The sequence below is a fragment of the Micromys minutus genome (assembly GCF_963924665.1).
Source record: "Micromys minutus genome assembly, chromosome: 10".
Taxonomy (NCBI): domain Eukaryota; kingdom Metazoa; phylum Chordata; class Mammalia; order Rodentia; family Muridae; genus Micromys; species Micromys minutus.
In genome coordinates this window covers 63,660,026-63,678,234 of record NC_137979.1, presented here as the reverse complement: position 1 = coordinate 63,678,234, position 18,209 = coordinate 63,660,026, and the positions used below count along the sequence as shown (strand labels likewise).

At 54.4% G+C, this 18,209-nt stretch overlaps 1 protein-coding gene across 2 annotated transcripts; it reads right to left on the bottom strand.

The window, feature by feature from the left end:
* Positions 1-3,523: 3,523 nt before the first annotated feature.
* ENGASE (endo-beta-N-acetylglucosaminidase) lies at positions 3,524-14,632 on the bottom strand. Of its 2 annotated transcripts, none has more exons than XM_080922758.1 (14): positions 14,510-14,632; positions 12,686-12,756; positions 12,350-12,551; positions 10,783-10,931; positions 10,241-10,398; positions 9,622-9,770; positions 9,248-9,413; positions 7,889-7,992; positions 7,347-7,455; positions 6,988-7,178; positions 6,467-6,615; positions 5,947-6,055; positions 5,559-5,673; positions 3,524-5,401 (listed from the first exon to the last, which is right to left on the bottom strand). In XM_080922758.1, exons 1-14 carry the CDS (start codon positions 14,620-14,622, stop codon positions 4,985-4,987), a joined length of 2,202 nt encoding a protein of 733 aa, XP_080778884.1. In that variant the 5' UTR covers positions 14,623-14,632; the 3' UTR covers positions 3,524-4,984. The 2 variants fall into 2 exon arrangements, with proteins under 2 accessions (XP_080778884.1, XP_080778885.1); XM_080922759.1 differs by having other exon boundaries at positions 5,947-6,052.
* Positions 14,633-18,209: the final 3,577 nt, after the last annotated feature.

The window sequence follows — 18,209 nt, the reverse complement described above, 5'->3', positions numbered from 1 at the left end:
CAAGAGACCCCCCCTCACAGCATTCACACCACAGCTTATTCCAAACCAAACCCTACAGTCCCAACACCAGGCACAACCGCCAGGAGGACAGTGCGCCCTCCCAGTCAGCGGCCAGCAAGCTGACCCTCTGCGACTCTAAAGTCAATAGATTTTTACCTCCAGCCAGCTGGTCTCCCCACCCCACCCATGCTGGTGTGTGTGTCTCTGACCCTGGTTTTCCTGTATGTCTGAACCTTGGTTTCCTATCTTGACGTTGTTGTACAAGCCACTTCAGGTACGGTATGCATACAGTGGGAGCCAGGCCGGGGGGATGGCAAGGTGCCGTGCCAGGGCTGTACCCATGCCTTGGGGCAGCACGGGCCCTTGGGGCTCCAGAAGTGCCAGGCCAAGCCTCCCTCAGAGCCGCCTCAGCCAGCCCCTGCAGGCCTGGCCACCCCAGTTTGATGGCTGACAGAGGAGTTCCAGGCCTAGTCAGTGGGATCCCCCAGTGGGAGGGGCTTTCACCCACCTTTCACAAGGAATGTCAGGAGCATCCCTTCTCCGGCTTCTGCTCAGCTCAAGTTAATGTTTCTATTAAAGTTTACTAACGATCTTCCTGTTCAAGTAATCACAAGCACACTGTTCTGTGTGCAGAACTGCCATGGTCACCCTGGCTCTGGGACTCCTTACAGACATGAAAATGTCCCTGCCCCAAGGTTACCCTGCATTGTCTGTGGATCTGGAGACCATCTGAGGCTCCTAGAGCTAACGGCTCTGGGTATTTTTCCTTGACCTACAGAGCCCATCCCCAAGCCCCAACATACCATTTCAGGAAAGGGAAGCGTTCCAATAGTCAGACCAGGGACACAGTATCAGTTTCCTTCCTCTGGCCTCTCCGCAGCTACCCAAGCCTCAGTTAGCATGCGTGTGCCTCTGTGGCCTGTGGAGGCCTACCTAGCTCCACTGCCTAGGGTCCCAGAAAGGATGCCAGTTGGTACCTGAAGTCAGGCTGAAACCCTAGAGAAGTAGCAAACGCTAATCCCTCCACTCTGGGGGTTCAGGGCCACAAGGTAACCAAAGCTGTAAGTGCCATCAAGCTCTGTTGTGGATAGAGCCCTGCTCCCTCCCTTCCACCATACCCTGCCCTCTACCGGGTCCAGATATTATCCGCTCCCAGCCCTGCCCATTGCTTCAAGATGGTCTACTTTAGGTCTAGCTTGTGGTGTGGTCCCAGAAGCTGTGGTGAGGGTGTGGGTAGGTTTGGGGGGGTGCGGCCTCAGGGCAGGTTTAGGGGGAAGTGTGGCTTCAGATCGGATCCCAATCCACAGGCACAGTGCCCCCTCCCGCACCCCACCCCAGCATGCTGCAGCCGCCCCTCGGAAACTGCAAGCCCTCATTTCTGTTTCTGTTGTAGTGAAACCTTCCACCGTCTCCTTCTCGGACCATGAAGGGCAAAAAACAAAAACAAAAACAAAAAACAAAAAAAATCACAAAACAAAAAACAAAACAAAAAAAGATGTTAAGATCCAAGCAACAACAACAAAAAATACCAACCAAACCAAGAGGCATCCAACCAAGTCCACGTCTGGCGTACACCCGCACCGAGGGAGCTCGTCCCCCAGGGGGCGCCGGAGAGTGGCTTTGCCTGGCTGGCAGTGCAGTAGGGATGCGTCCAGGCCCTGGGGAAGACCTGGAGGGGAAACGTGGCCTGTGGGTGTGGGGCGGGGGGCTCCGGTATCTATCCAGTCTTCCTTTCCCACCCTGCTCCCCAGACAGGGGGTCCCTAGGGTGGACCAGGCCCCTGAGAAGGAGCAGCCAGCTGACTTGGGCTATTGCCTGCTGAGCCCTGAAGGGGCCGGAGCAGTTAGGAGCCAGCGGCTTATCACTCATCCCAGGTCTCCAGCCTGGCTGGGCTCATTGAATGTGTTGCCAGTGCCGTCAGCTACCCAACCAGCCGCCCTGGGTTCCAACTCCCAATGCAAAGGGCTGACACGGCTCCAGGACTCTGGGGCACCCCATGCTCCGCTCCCCTATGTGAGAAAGCTTCCGGCTACAAAGAAAGCCCAGCCAGCGGGGACCCAGTCCTCACGCTGTGAACGTGGACAGGTGGGCCCTCGGGCACAGGGTGGTTTGCCGTGGCAGCCTCCCCGAAGAAGGCACTGTGGGCTTGAAGGCCAGCCTCAGCTGTCTGCTAGGACCCAGCCCTCCTCTCCACTCCCTTCTGTAGGAACGAGACGGGCCAGCCCCAGGATGCACCTCGAGGTTGGGAGTCAAGGTGCTATGGGTCTGGAGGGCCACAGTCAGAGCAGGACCCATGGGAAAGACGAGGGATGGGGAAGGTCTGGGCTGGCCCTGCCACAGGGAAGGCCTGCTGGGCTGCAGCCCGTTTGCTCCCTGGGCAGGTGACGTAAGGGAGTCGCAGGAAAGCTGCAGGCCCAGTGGATGGAACAGGGAACGGTATCAAGAAGCCCCTGGGCAAGGCGGGGATAGGTGGAGTAGGGTTAACAGCAAAAAATTCACAGAAACCAAGGCTCCCGACGCGGCACCACTGTCTCATGACACCTCGAAATAAATCACCTCACTTTCTATCCAGAATCAGCCACAGAAGCTATGGAAACGGAACCCTCCTTTTCTATTCCTGTTGTACATAGCCCCGCGCCTGCCTCCGGCTCTGTCCTCTGTACCGAGCCCCTTGCCTTCTGCTGTTTCGGACCCTTTTCCCGCAGCAGCTCGGACCCCTCATCCCAGCCCCTCCCAGGACTGCGGCCGAGCCCCAGGCTTCCTTTCTTACCATTCTGTATGCTTCCACGGTGTGACCATTCAAATTAACAGTATTATTATTAAGATTAATAAAGATTTCTTTCTTCAAACCAGGAAGGCTCTTTCCGATTTAGCAGTTCCCGGTACAGAGGGGGTTGGAGGGTATGGGGTGCCCAAGGGATTTGAGGCCCCGCCCTTGGATTTTTTTATCCTGCCAGGTAGTAGTGGGGAAGCTATGTGCCAAATAAATAGGGCAACCCCCTTATTAAGTTGGCCTGGTGCACCCCAGCCCAAGACAGGCTAGTGGGACAGAACGGCCCCATGAATTCTGTGACAAGAAGCAGAGCATGCTGGGTACTCCACAGCCATGGCGGCGTTCAGGGGAGTGGGGCCACTGTGGTGTGGATGCCCTGAGCTGTGGCCCTACGTTCATTTCAAGGTGACCACTGCAACGACAGCCTCTTGAGTCCGATTTCTGATGGAGGCAGGAAAGAAGCGGGGGCCGGGGGGGGTAGCTAGAAGGAAAGGGCTGAGGTCTGCACACGGGGTCCAAGGGTCCAGACACAGTCCAACCCAAGAGCTTCGGAGCTGGATCACACAGGACTCAACATCTCATTTTTCACATTGGATAATTTATTTCCGAGCGATTATATCCACCAGAGGGGCCTAGGCTTAAATGCCGGCAGATTAATTTTCCTGCGCAGGAGCCAGCGTTGCCGGGACTGGGGACCGTGCTCCTGGGAAGTGAGGTTGCGCCGCTCTGCCTCACACCATGGCTCTGCTAAGCCCCCTTACTTCTAATTGCTTGCTCACCAGACTGTGAGGGAATAATTGCCACTATAAATTTTCTCTCCTTCTCTGCATAAAATATTTGAAGGAACCAGCACTTTTAAAAGCAGGCTCCGTGCCACAGGGAGGGAGAGCATTCAGGAATGCTGCCCTGCCCCAGAGCCGGCCCTGCTCCCCGACTCCACTTCAGCCACACAGAAGCCTGGCTGCGAGTAGGAGAGCCAAGGCTCGGGGTAGATTCTGGAGGACAAACCAGAGAAAGGCCAGCACAGCCCCAGGGGCTCCCCCCACCCCAGGCATGGCTGGCAGAGCCCTGCTAGGGTACAGGAGTAGGCTGGGTTTGACCAGAGGCCCTGGTAGGCCACAACGAGAAACAGGGCAGAATGTTCCCAATTACACTTCACCCAAGAGGAACAGGGTGCCCAGGAAATCAGGGATGATGAATGGGGGAGGGAGTACGGGGGGAGGGGGAGATGGGGGAGAGCAGATTTCAGCCCATACTGGCAGGAGCAACACTAGACGCCTCGCCTCACACTGAGGAATCTAACCCCTAAACCTCAGAAGATGGCAACAGGCTGCTCTGCCATCTTGTGGTCTCTCTCCATACTACAGCACGAGGGCCACGGGTCAAGACCACAGAGCTGTGTCAGAGAGAGGATGTGGGAGGTCCTGAGCTGAAACACCGGGAGGAGCAGGAATGTGCTGGTGGCGTCACCCAAGACCAGACACAGCAGCAGGAGGTTCCCATGCAGCTGAGTGTCTACAGGGCTAAGGATGCCGCTGTACCCGGAAGGAGGCAGGGCTCACCTGCCTCTTGGAGGCATAAGAAGGCAGCTGGCACCCTCATGCCTCTGCCCCTTTAAATATCCTATGGGAGATATTGCTCAGGCAAGGAAGGGGCTTGGGAGGGGACAGCCAGCTGCCAGGGCCACCATCCATACAGGTAGTCTGGAAAGTGACTGGCCCAACTTGTACAGGTCAGGGGTAGCCACTGATGGTGCTCCTGGTCCTGGGGAGCACCACCCCAGCCTCCCTGGGAGCACCCGACTCCCACCCCTACCCTGACTGTTACCTCGGTCTTCAGAGAACCTTACTGCCACCAGTGCAGTTTGCCTCTGATTATCAAAGCTACAGGGGCAGGCGACTGCCATTCTCAACAGAAGCATCTTTTCAGACTACGAAAAACAGCCTTTATGGAATTTTTCTGGAAGAAACCTCAGACTCTCTCCTTCTTCCTCGAGGACCACATCCCTCGGAGAGTGTTAGAGGAGGGTGTGGTTGCTAGGTAACTCACCTAGCACCCAAGGGGCAGAGCTTCCTGAGATTGCAGCTAGAACCTGGAGAGCTTGCCTCCTTGGGGGGTCCAGCCATCCTCAGCAGTCCACTCAGCCTTGGGCGGCTGGCCGGGAAGAAACCTCAAGTCTTGAGCGAGGAGGTTCCGTGCTCTGGAGTGGGCTCACTGAGGGGCGGAGTAGAGCAGGATGGCCCTTCCCCACTCAGCCTGAGGCACCAGGAAACCCTCCCTGGGGACAGGCTCCACCAGAAACTCCACACGACCATCTTGCCCAAATTTAGCAGCCTCCACTGCCAAGTCCACCACACGGTACTGGTTGGCAAAAGCCAGGCCCAGGAACACGGGCTTCTCTGTCCCTGGGGATTCCTCTACCACAGAGCTGCTTCCTGTCCGTTCCCGGCAGTGAATCCGGAAGCAGCGGGCTCGGAGCAGCGGGTAGGACCAGTGTAGGGTACAGCTGAGGAGGAGCCGGGTTGGGAGTCCCTCGGATCCAGAGATCAGAGGAAGCCAGCGCAGCTGTGAAACGGTGACATTCTGCACCCGGGGCAGCGGGGCCAGAAGGCTGTTGGCATCAACCACCTGGTAGGAGAGAGAAGGTTCACCTGGCTGGATGCCCAGGGAGGACATAACGGACATCCCCTAATACCTACTCCTCAGTGCTCCATCCACCCGTCGCCCACACAGTCCTCCTCCCATCTACTCCTTCTCCCCACAAACCCAGCTCCCACATACACACCTGTATCTCCCCAAGACGACAAATGAAGCTCTCTTCCTCCCGGCTGCCTGGCGGCCGTGAGAAGCTCACCAAGAGGTCCTGGAGCAGGCAGCCACGAAGGTTCACCTCATAGCAGCTGAAAGAGCACAGAGGCTGCTCACAAGCCAGCTGGGCTAGGGCCCCAGCCACAGCATGAAGTGGAAGCAATTCCAAGGCTGCTCCCGGTCATGGGGCCCAGGACTGCAGCAGGTTCTTGAAAGGAGCGTCCTGGTCTGTCTCACTGCTGCCAAACCCTGGATGGCCAAACCCAGGCTGCCCCTTCACTCTCTTCTGGGATTTCTCAGGGGCGACTCTAAGTTCCCCCATGTATGCTCACTGCCATATGGGACTTGCCAGGAGAGGGACTCACCGTTGAATCCAGCCCCCACTGAGCTGCTGGCCACAACTGCTGGCCCATCTGGCCAACCTGGTGGGAGGTACCCGGAGGGGTCTGGGGCTGTGCCGAGAACCAGTGTCTGCTGGAAGACATGGGCTTCAGAAAGGAGAATCCCGCAGGAAAACCCAAGAGGGGCAGGATGTAGCAGGGAAGGGGTGTCTAGGTAAGACCCCTGGTGGGGCAGACACTTGGGCACAAGGGAAAGCTTTGGAGAAAAGTAGGGTGTATGTATGTTACTGGCCAGATTCACTCATCCTGGCTGCTACCAACCTGCCATCTCCACAACCTACAAATGTGAACACCTCAGTGTCCCAGAAAGAGGAGACATCTGTAGCCAACCTGACCGGAAGACCATGCTGCTTAGCAGAATTGTAAGTAATGACCATTAGCCACAGATCCCACCCAAGGTGGGAACTGACCAGCCCCGCCCACAGAAGCCCCGCCCACAGAGAGCCTCCTCCACCTCCCTTCCATGAAGTCACCAGACTCTCACCATTTAACACCAACATGCCACCCACATGGCAGCTGCTGGCATCCCCTGTTGTGAGCTCCAAAGCCACCTGGACATCCGTTGAGCCTTCAAACTTGTACACCATGGACAGGAAAACCTTGGGTGGCACTGGGATGTGCAGGGAGAACAGCCTGGAGGAGGGAAACTTCATGAGAGGTAGAAGAGGTCTGTCTCGGAGTGGGGTGGCCAGACTGCGGTAGACTGGAAGGTCCTGGTTCTAATTTCTTCCCGGGCACTATCTAAGGCAGCTGTATGCCGGGAAGCGCAACTCGGTGGGCTGTCTCAGACTCCTGCCTGGCCCTACACTCGGCTGTCACAGCTGGGTCACACTTCAGAAAGCTACAGGGGTGCTGTGCAGTGTGCTTCTCCACGGCGATGTAAAAGAAGGCATCTGAGATCTAACGCCTGTCCTCGCTGGGCTCCTGTAGACCCTCGGCCTAATTAGCTGCAGACGCGAAGGGCAGGAGACAGAGACCCACACACCTCATCCGTCACTTACCCACCTAACGGCTACACTGTCAACCTCCGGCGGGATCAGGCCCCGGAGCAGCAGGGAGCTGCCCCCATGCCAGGCATCAGCCAGGCAGCAGTGCGTCTTCACCCAGCCCTGACTGCCGTCAGTCAGCTTATGTTCGCCAAAGAGGGGTTGTGTCTCCTGGGCGCTGGGATGGTACCAGGGCCCCACTGCCTGCTCCTGAAGAGGAAAAGTGGCAAATGGGACAGGGGCCGTGGCCTCCTCTGAAGAGGCAGATAGCGGGGGTACACGGAGGTAGCAACAACCATATACAGCCCTCCTGCACATGCCCTCTGGCCCCCTCCTGCCCATCCCAGGCAGATACCAGACACCCCGTGGCCTCCCTACCTTTCCATAGCAGACTCTTCGAGTGCCCAGTCCCAGGCAGAAGGAAGTGACAAAGGGCAGGGAACAGATACTGTGTATGGGCAGAAAGCGCTCCAGCAGTCTCCAGAACCTGATGGGGGCATAGGGGTCAGGGTGAGGGGGCCAGTCCACACCCCAGCAGCCCTGTGTGGAACTGGGGGGAATCTCTAAGAAGGGCAATGCAGAAAGTGGTTCTCTCCTTCTGTTCCCTTCTGCCTGAATGGTCTCCAGAATCCTCCCAGGAAGCTGCCAGGGTGGACATTTTGTTCTCATTTGATCCCCTTTGTCCCCCAGTTACTATCCCACTAGAGCCACGCCCCACTGGAGCCACCCCCCACTGGAGCCACACCCCACTGGAGCCACACCCCACTGGAGCCATACCCCACTGGAGCCACGCCCCACTGGAGCCACACCCCACTGGAGCCACACCCCACTGGAGCCACATCCCTTTGGAGCCATACCCCACTGGAGAGCAGAGCCACCTGCCAGCCCTGCCAGCCCATGCAAAGCCCTTAGGGACTCACTTGTCCTGGTTCTGAAAGAAGGCGCTCTTCTCCAGACACTCATACACCCACCCAGGAGCAAACAGCGCCGCCGAGAAGCCATGCTTACGGATCAGCTCCAGTGACTGGAGAGACAGAAGCCAGGGAGATGCTGAACATTAGGACCAGAGTCCAGACGGGCTTCCTGGATGCCAGCTCACAGGCAAGGCTCTCTCGGGCAGGGCCAGCTTTCCCTTAGTCTCCAGAAGGCCCTGGGCTTCATCCCTGTTGTCTCACAAGCTGACTAGAGGAGGGCATTGGAGAGGCAGCTTAAGGAAAGCAGAGGGGACCCAACCATGAAGGAGCCTGTCTTGGCAGAGCAGGGAGGTGTGAGTTCACTATGACTATGTCCTGTCTCTTCTTTGAAGACACCTCTTACTAGCCAACTTACTAGGATCACAAAGGGCTGAGAGTGCAGTTCCTGGGTTGTGTAGCTGTGTGCTGCTTAGTTTGAACTGTCAACTTGACACACATGGAATCACCTAGGAAGGGAGTCTCAGTGAGAGATGTTCTGCATTGGGTCTGCCTGTGGGCATGCCTAGGTGTGATACTAGTCTTGTTGTTTGATGTAGGGAAGACCTAGCCCCTTGTGGGCAGTACCATTCCCTAGGCTGGGAGATCCTAAACAGTAGAAAAGAGGAAAAGCTGGGCGTCGTGGTGACCTTAAATCCCAGGAGGCAGAGACAGGGAGATCAGGCCAGACTGGTTTATACAACAAGTTCCAGGACAACCATATCTACAAAGAAAGACCTTGTCTCGAAAATAAAGAGAGATGGCAAAGAAAGCTAGCTGAGACAAAGCGAACATCTGTGCCACTTCCCACGGGTCCCAATTGCCATGAGAGCTGCCTTTGCTCCCTTACACACTGACAGCGGATGCACTGGAGCCCGAGATTAAACCCCTTGTCTCCTGTTGCATTTTCTCAGGGTATTTTATCACAACAGAAGTGAAACCTGGGCACTGGATTAAACCTGGGCATGTAGATTCATCTACAGCTTCCTTGTGACTGAGAGCCCCTGACAGACAGGAGAGGAGCCTGCTCTCGCTTTTCCTTCCCCTTCCCCCTCCCTGAGACCACCTCTGTCCACTAAAGCCCCCTGCATCTGCTGAAAGCCATGTGCACGTGCTCCAGGAGGAAGTCGGTGCCTGTGGGAAATGATGGAGGAGTGGGGACAGGGTCTATGTGTGTGACTGGAGGAGCGGCTGGGAGAGACTCAGGACAGGTCCCTGGAGTTCCAGGGTACCTGGTTTCCTTTGAGGTACCGGTGAGAACGGAAGATTCCCCAAGGCAGAGGCCTCAGGGTGCAGACCAGCAGCCCTGACGCGAAGGCTACCACCTACCTTGTCAGTATCGAAACGGCCTCCGACCACGTTGCTCCGAGCAAACACATCCACGCCCACGTACACGTCAGCCAGGCGCTCCCCGGCCTGCGCCACCATCCGCTGCAGGTGCTCCTCCCTCCAGTTATAGTTGGTAAAAAAGCCATCACAGGAGTCGAAGAAGACCCTGAGAGGTGGCAAGAACTGGCTGAAGCCAGGCCCAGCTGGATGGGGCACCTAGTTGCTGCTAGCATCTGTGATGGGCACACATCACCCAGGGACCGGGGCTGCCCATGCCTGCCGCATTAGGCCCTGTGGGTCCCACACAGGATGCCCGCACGGCATGCCTTGTGGTCTGGCCAGCTCGTCTTCCTTCACGGCAACCCTGTGCTCACCTGTTCTGTTCATTCAGCTCGTCCTGCCACTTGAGCTGCCCACTCTGCACCACGCTGTCGTACCAGAGCACCAGCCCTCCGGGGACCTGCTGATGGAGCTGTGTGGTCAGGTACTGGAGAAACAAAGGAGCGTTCCTCACGGCAGCTGGCTGCAAGACACGGAGGCAGATCAGACCTTGGCCAGGCTGGGCGTGGCCGTCATGAGAAATAACCCAGTACAGTAGACCGGGAGGCCACAAGAGCCAACCACACCAGAAATGCCATGAGGGAGGACTTAGCCATCCTCGATGGACAGGAAGGGCCATAGCCCAGAACTCGGGGAAAGATAAAGGGGGGAGGGGCACAGTGGCAGCATAAAAGCCACACAAGCGTGAAGCAGGGATAAGGGGGAAAAGGTAGCAAGCACACTGAGAAAGAAGCCAAAGAGGGCACGCCAGAGGAGCTCATGACATAGCTGGGCGCTCCTTTCCCAGCAAGCAGTCTGACACAGCACAGCCAGTCCTCACTGGGATGTGAGAAATGGATCCTTCTGTTATGGGTGCAGGGCAAAAGGGGTCAAGCGAAGAGGAAACTGCAAAGCAAGGGATGAGGGGGACGGGGCACCCGCTGAAATGCTCACACTCAGAGAGTTCTCGATGTTGATGAGCCAGCCGTCAAAACGAAAAAACTGAGCCATCTGGACCAGCCTGTCGGCCACGGCCTGGAAGGAGCGCTCATCCCCGGCCAGGAAGGCTTCGCAGAGCTTGTTTCCCTCTTGCCACTCGGTGATAAAGGTCCCTGTGAGACAAGAGGTAGAAACGGCTGCACAGATGGCTCTCCGCTGACCCAGGGCTCGGAGTGTGCTTCCTGGGTATCAGGACTATAGGACAATGTAGACATTCAGTCAGTGGTCCTTTGGGATGCGGTCACAGAGGACACAGAACAAAGCTGGAGAGGCACTAATCTGACGCAGTGGTTGGCAAACGACGGCCTCAGGCCAGAGTCAGCCACCACTAGGTGAGTCCTGCTTTCCTGGGACGTCACTACCACCCTGACCAATGGCCCGCACACTAAAACCACAGGTACTGTCTGGTCCTCTCTGGGAAAGTGTGCATCCGAGCCCATGGAAAATTGCCTAATTATAGGACCACCCAGCGGGTGCTCTAACCGCTTGGCACGTACCCAACACGCAGACCCCGTGCCTGTGTGCGGCGTTGGTCCAGCACACTGGGGGGATGGTGACCGTGTGATGGCTGAAGTACACAAAGATGTCGATGTACTGCCAGTGGTAGAAGGAGTAGGGATTCTGCACCTCTGAGCCCTGAATGAACCTGGCAAAGACATGGAACAGAGTCAGGCCCAGGACACAGAACAGGATGCAGTGATCGCTCGTGGACTAGACTTGACTCCAGAAGCCTGCTGTGTGAGACCTTGTGGGGAGGAGTGAGGGAAGGAACAGCCTGAGGCTCTGCTGTCAAGAGTGGCCAGGAACGGGAGCTGGAGTGAGTTGGTCAATAAAATGCTTGCTTTGGATGACTTCAATCCCCAGAATGATTTAAAAAAAAAAAAAATTAGGGCTGGAGAGATGGCTCAGTGGTCAACTCCAGAGGTCCTGAGTTCAAATCCCAGCAGCCACATAGTGGCTCACAGCCGTCTGTAATGAGACCCAATACCCTCTTTTGGTGCGTCTAAAGTCAGCGACAGTGTACTCCAATATATAAAATAAATAAATCTATTAAAAATTATAAAAACAATTTTTTTTTAAATTAGAAATTCAGGTATGGTTGGAATGAGCTTGTAATCTCAGGGATGGAAAGGCGGAGAATCACTGAGGGGCTAGCCTTGCATACGTGGTGAGTCCCAAGCCTGTGAGAAAGTGTGTCTTAAAGAGCCACCACGTTCACACAAATGCACAAATGCACATGCCCTCAAAGACACAAAAAGAACCAGTCAGAAGCACGCTGGGCATGGTGGCCCAGGGAGGGGTGACAAGTTGGAAGCCAGCTCGGCGACATAATGAGTTCTATACCAGACTAAAGTACATAGCAAAACCCAATCTCAAAAACAATCACGGTGCATTTGGGGACGGAAGCTCATCTCGCCAACCAGGGAGTTAGCACAGGCCACTGGAACTGCACAGACAGCATTTGGCCTCTGTGAGCAGATAAAGAAGCAGGAAGCAGGAAGGCTGAGTGCAGGCCATCTCTGGCTTCCGCTCCCTACACAGGGTCAGCGCTGCCCTTGGGGCTATGTCCCTGAGTCTATAGGTTAGCCACAACCCAGGCTGGGCAACTGGCTCTGACTCAGCTTCCCATCCATCATCCTGTCCGAGACTATTTGGTATATGTTTAAAAGGTCACTCCAGCAAGCCTGTGCAGAGCTGGGGGGATGTGGGGGAAACAGAGAGCACAGGAAGCCAGGACAAGAGGCTTGAACCAGGACAGAGCTTAGGGGAAGCGCAACAGACAAATCAGATGAGGATGAGGCTGCTGGGCTGGGAGGCAACTCTCTTCAAGGCAGCCTGAGGAACTAGCCATCTGTGTGGCTAAAACAGATAAGAGAGCTCAACCAACTCCACGTGGCTTCTGCCACGGGAAGCTTAACCTAGGACTGAGTTTCTCTCCCTGAGGTGTCAGAGGCCCATCTAGAACCTGCTTCCATAACTCCGTCCAGGGCTCGAAGACTCCTCCCCACCCACTTCCATCCTGAGAGAGCCAGTAATAGGACCAGAATGGCGCCAGAGCCTCACCTGTCCTCCAGATACCCGCCCATCATGTCGTGGCACAGCAGGGTCCGGGGCCTGGAGCTGCTCAGTGGGGGCTGGCGACACTCCAGGGGCTCCAGGGCTACGTTGAAGCCATCCTCCATGAGGGGGGTCCAGGCCAGGAGCTCCTCCAGTGTTGATAGGTAAAAGCTGATAGGACTGGTAGTATCCTTGTCATAATATCTAGCTGGTCCACGGAGGGAACCATAAGGAAGGATGGAAATCAGGGGACCCATGCATATGTTTAAATTCTGACAGAGAAAGGAATGGAGGGTTGCAATGACCAGGAAGGGACATCAGCAAGAACTTCGGTCACCTCACCTGGTAAAGGATCCGGAGTGAAACTGACCACATCTCTAAAGACTGCTTCCTCCTCTTGATCCTCGTTGATCCTAGGCAAAGGATTTTAAAAGGTGAATTTGCTTTTGCTTTTTGATACAGGGTTTTATGTAGCCCAGACCAGTCTGGAACTGTGTAGTCAAGGATGATACTGAACTTCTGAACTTTGTCCTTCCACCTTCTAAGTGCTAGGATTACTGGGGTGCTCTACCACACCCCATTTATACTGGTGGCTGAACTGGGGCTCTGTACATGGTAGGTGAACACTGCCCACTGAGCTACATTCTCAGCCCCCCAACAGCTGGAAGCAAATGGCTAGATACCACTGGACAGGGCTTTATAAAATACACACATGCGCGGCACCAGGAACAGGGGACCTGGAGTTCGTCTTGTTTATTAGCAACCAGAACCTGTTCCTGCTTGGACTGAAGCTAATGACAACCCACACCTAAAAATGCTGTCCCCACCCAAAGGGTACAAACCTCAAGTTAAACAATTCCTAGAGCCACAGGCCTTCTGTGGCCAAGAGGATATGGTCTTCCTATACTAACAAAATTGAAGACCCCAGGAGGGCAGGACCAGGCTTAGTCTTCTTCCCACACACAGGGTGATGGGGGGGGAGACTCTCACTCACTGCCCCACCCCCACCCCACCCCTCTTCAGCAATTGACTAATAAGAGGAATAGCTACTTTGGCTTCAAGAAGTTGCAAAGTCTGAGTACAGCAAAATTAGCAAGTGTTCACACTTGTTAATATGTTTCAAAGTGTCATTTTAAGAGTATCAAGAAGACACTACAGTAGCCATGGAGGTACACAGATATCCCAGCTGGCATTCTCCTAACCCCCAGGGCCTGAGGCCATAAGGAGACTCGAGCTCCTGCCATAGGTTCTACATCAGTCACACTGCCCCCCCGCCCCCCCCCCGTAACTAGACTGAGGAGCCTCTGGAGCTGCAGGTGGCCAGACAGTAGCAGGCTACAATGCAGATGTTATCTTCTGTGGTGCTAGGGTTCAAACCCAGCACTTCCTACATCCTAGGCAATGAATCTATCCCAAGACCTTCCATTTTTATTTTGAGATGAGACCTCACCACACCAGGTTGCCCTCAAACCCGTGAGCCTCTTGCCTCACCCCTCAAAAAATTGGAATTTAAGGCCTGTCATCAAGCCATGCAAAATGCCCCCTTAAAATTTCACTCTTAAATACTCCACTTCTAGCTGGCCCTCCCTGGCTGATTTCTTCTCCAGCTTCAACCAAAGGAACTCAGAGAGATCCTGTCTGTACCTGCCTTTGTCATCTAAATATCCCTCTAGTAAGAAGGAAAGGACCTTCTTAGGATTACTTCTACTCTGAAACACCTTTCCTATCAGCCAGCTACCACCCTCTATAGTCTGAATGGCCCATCTTTCTGACTGATAGGGGTTTAAAAACAAAAAGGACACATCAAGTCTTGCGCTGATACTTTTCCCAGCATCCTTCCGACCACAGGGTTACAACCCTGGACCAGAATCCCTTGACCAGAGGGGTCACTCGAACAGAAAGCCATCCGTGTTTGAGGTTGCCTAATCGATAGGGCCAACGGAAGGTACAATTGCCAGGGCGCCAGCCTTCCAGAACAAGACACCGATTGTCTGGGACAGGGTCCGTCATAGGTTAGGAACAAGGGAGCTGCTAGTTTGCTCGGGTGGCCCGGGAATGAAAGGATGGAAGGAGCCCACCCTGAGCAGGGGACAGTGTCGCACCACGCAGGGACAGGCCGTATGGCCACCCCAGCCCAGACCCGGAGCTCAGCCCAGCCGTGTGCACCTCCGCCCCTGCCTCCTCCGCCTCCGCTCTGGCTGGTCCTGCGCCTGCTTCTCCGGGGCCGCGGGGCCCCGTTGCCGTGCAGCCCCCCGGGTCAGCACCGAAGAGATCTCCATGACTGTCAGCACCCGCCGACCGCTAAGCCCTCCAGACACCCTGCTCCAACAGCCAATCGCAAGCCTGGGCCTGCCCCTGCCGCAGCTCTCAGCCAATGGAGAGTGTGCAGCACCGCGGTTGGCTCACACCGAGTTCCGGCTGTTGACCGAGTTCTGCAGGCAGAGGGTGAAGAGCGGGAGTTAAATAACCGGAGAGACGGGGCGGGACCTCATGGGCGGGGTCTGGGAGAAAGGCGGGACTACGAGGATCCTGAGCCCAGGGTTCTAAGAGACCCAAAAAAGTGTGATTTAGAGTTAGCCACGAAGATCTCTTTCCAATAAGTCGAGATGCAGCCCAGACAGCCGAAGCAATCTACCAGCGCCCACCAAGTTGGTAAACCGTAGCAATGAGCCCTGAAACTGGGCCACAGAGACTGGTGGCCTAGCTTCCCTGGATCCCTGGATGGGATCTACCTCCCTTTTCCAGTTGCTGAATTACAGGCACATGCTACCATTTTCTGCTTTTTTTTTATTATTATTAAAATATAATACACCGGTTTCCCTTCCCGTTCCTCCCTCCAACTCTTCCTGTATACCTTATCCGATCTCTCTCAAAGTCATGATTTTTATTTCTTTAATTTTGTTTTATATATATATATATATATATATATATATAACAAATTCTATATCTATAAATACAACCCGTTCAGTCCCTATAGTGTTATTTGTATGTAGATGTTTTCAGGGCCGGCTGTTTGGGGAGAGGCTCTGCCCGGTTTCTCCTGGTCACAGCATTTTGCAGTTGCCTGTTGTCCATATTGACTCTTGGATCCCGTTCATAGATCAACAAAGGCAAGCGATTGTCCTTTCTCATTAATCAACAAAGGAAAAAGGTGTTATAACTAGCTTAAGGTGGGGCTCGATGGGGTGTTACAGCGACAGTGGGAAACCTGAGAATCAAGGCAGGTGTGGGGATGAAGGGGCAGTGCCGCTGTCCTGGAGGAAACCGCTGGGACGGACCCCATAGGATGGGTAGCATGGTGAACGTGGATAGTTTTCTCCTGAACACAGTCTTCTCACTCCCAAGCCTATGTTCTTCAGGAAATCCGTCCCTGGAAGCTGCATCTGCCGGAGGGCACCTTCGCAGTACCTACGCACAGAAGCGAGCCACAGTCACTTTGATGAGGAAATGGCCTCTCCTCCCTGAGCTCAATCCCCTCTGCAGCTTGCAGCTTCTGGCCCCACTGAAGCTTGCCCAAGCCAAGTTCTCTGGGTCTCTTTATTACTGTTTACAGACTTTGAGCTTTATGAGGCCCCAAGCATCCATAAACGCCAAGGGTGGGGATGATGACTAAGGTGGTTGAAGACAGGCCCTGGTTGCATTGCCTGCTAGCCGGTCAGCCAGGGAAGAGGCGCTGAGGAGCAGAATATACTGATCTATGGGACACAGTTGGCAGAAACAGGCTTCCCACTAACCCAGGGTGAGCCGAGGAGCTCTGTGTGGGGCTTGGACAGAAAGAAGATAGCAGGTCACTTGGGCTACTACCCACAAGCCCAAACACAGTCACCTACTGTGAAGCCTTGTAGAGCAATCACAGCTATCTTGAAAGCTGTATAAACGGGCCATCGTCCCTCCCAACTCCCTGCCTCTGTACTCTGGACGACCTCCCCCCACCAGACCTGTACGTCTAGGACAGAGCTGCAAGTGGAAAAGGAGAATTGGATGGAGTCTCAGTTTAGGGTCTAGTGACTGGACCCCCAACTCCCCATTCCTTCTACAAGGGCATGATGGGAGTCCAGTCTTTGTGAGTTAGGGATCTACTGAGATGGCTATGGTTGTGTGGTGCCCAGAGGACAGCTTCCCATAACATGGCCTCACTCTGTCTCACCCCGTCCTTCTCAGCCTCCCACCATGCTCCAAAGACCAAACAAAAGAGAACCGGGGAGACTGAGGGCCGGTGTGGGAGCCCAGAGGTCTGCTACTCTGGCTGGGCACTGTACTTCTCTTGCCTTGCTTCCTGCTGGCTGCCAGGCAAGTGTGAGGATCTGATGGTTGGAACTGTGGTGGCCACCTGAGTCCATGAGAGGGTACAGGGTGGGAGGACAGACGCAGCCTCCTGCATCTTCAGTCTGGACCACCTCATGCAGGCCCTCCCAGGAGCAGAGCTGCTTGCTGACTGAACCCAGCACATCCTGTATCTGTGACAGTAGCTGAATCTAAGATGATGTGTGGACAACAGCTCCTGGAAAGAAGCTACATTTTATAAGCCAATTAACTGGTTAAGACTGCCTTGATTATTGACAGGTTGGAATGTTCCAGGTCCAGGGTCTTATCGGAACTTTCCTGATCCCTGGAATAGCTACTGTGCTCCTCTCTTCGACCTAATGTCCTGTGACTATTCAGTAAATTCCTTGGAATGTACAAACAGGCCCCTAGGTGCCACTAACCGCAGAGCTAAGAATGCTAGCCTATAGCATGGAAGACCTATTGCACAGATGTTCCCTTCATGCTGCAGGCACCTGATCGATGTTTCCAACAGTGTATTTTGAAATCTATGACTTCCTTTGTTCTGTTGCTACAAAAAGTCCATGAAACTGCTACCAGACTGAGACGTGGAATTTGGGATAAACTAAATTTGGTTTCAGCCCATGATCATCCCTATATGGCTCCAGAGATAACTTTTTTTTATCCCCCACTGAGGTGAGGGTGAGGGCTGTTGTTAATAACAGATAACACTGGGGTTCCCATTCATAGAGCAACAAGGGTTAGGGTTAGGTCACTGTATCTGTTAGACTAACTCTGTTTCTTTTTTATTATTATTTATTTTATGTATACATTGTAGCTGTCTTCAGACACACCAGAGGAGGTCATCCTGTCCTGTTACAGATGGTTGTGAGCCACCATGTGGTTGCTAGGAATTGAACTCCGGACCTCTGGAAGAGCAGTCAGTGCTCTTAACCTCTGAGCCATCTCTCCAACCCTCACAGTATCTGTTTCTTGACTTATTGTGATAAACACAGTTGGCTGAAATATTGTCAGTCAGGAATACATTTAGGGGGGCTGAGGGATGGGTGGGCAAAGTGCTTTCTGGGAGAATAGAAAGATCTAGGTTTGGTCCCCCAACACCCATGAGAGAGAACAAATTATGCTGGGAGGCAGAGGCAGGGCATTTCCGGGCTCACTCACTGTCATAGCCACAGTCCGTGGAAAAACTTGTCTCAAAACATAAGTGGAAGGGCACCCACACTGGCGAAGCTCACAATTGCTTGTATTTCTAGCTCCAGGGCACCCAATGCCTTCCTCTGGTCTCCACAGGAACCTACTCACATGAGGCACACATTAAAAAAATAAGACAAATTTTCTGAACCTGGTGGAGCAGATGCACCATCAGGATTGTTGACATTTGCCACAACAAGAACAGAAATGTTCAGCCCAAGGAGTCCCAGAGCCAGGACATGTACCTGCAGCTGACAGTCAAGCTGTACAATCAGGTTTCCCTGGAAAGGTTATTGGTGAGTGACACTAGCTGGCCATCTCTGTCCCTGTCCTGGATGATCCAAAAGATACTTCCTGGACAAGAGAACAGTACAGCTATTGTTCAGGAACA

What these genes read in the sequence shown, in the direction of transcription:
- ENGASE (XM_080922758.1), bottom strand. Translation starts at nt 14,622, where the DNA reads ATGGAGATCTCTTCGGTGCTGACCCGGGGGGCTGCACGGCAACGGGGC. An exon ending in ACATCGAGAACTCTCTGAGT is followed by an intron (nt 9,771 to 10,240) that starts GTGAGCATTTCA and finishes CGTGTCTTGCAG; the next exon opens with CCAGCTGCCGTGAGGAACGC. An exon ending in GCCGTTTCGATACTGACAAG is followed by an intron (nt 7,993 to 9,247) that starts GTAGGTGGTAGC and finishes CTGTCTCTCCAG; the next exon opens with TCACTGGAGCTGATCCGTAA.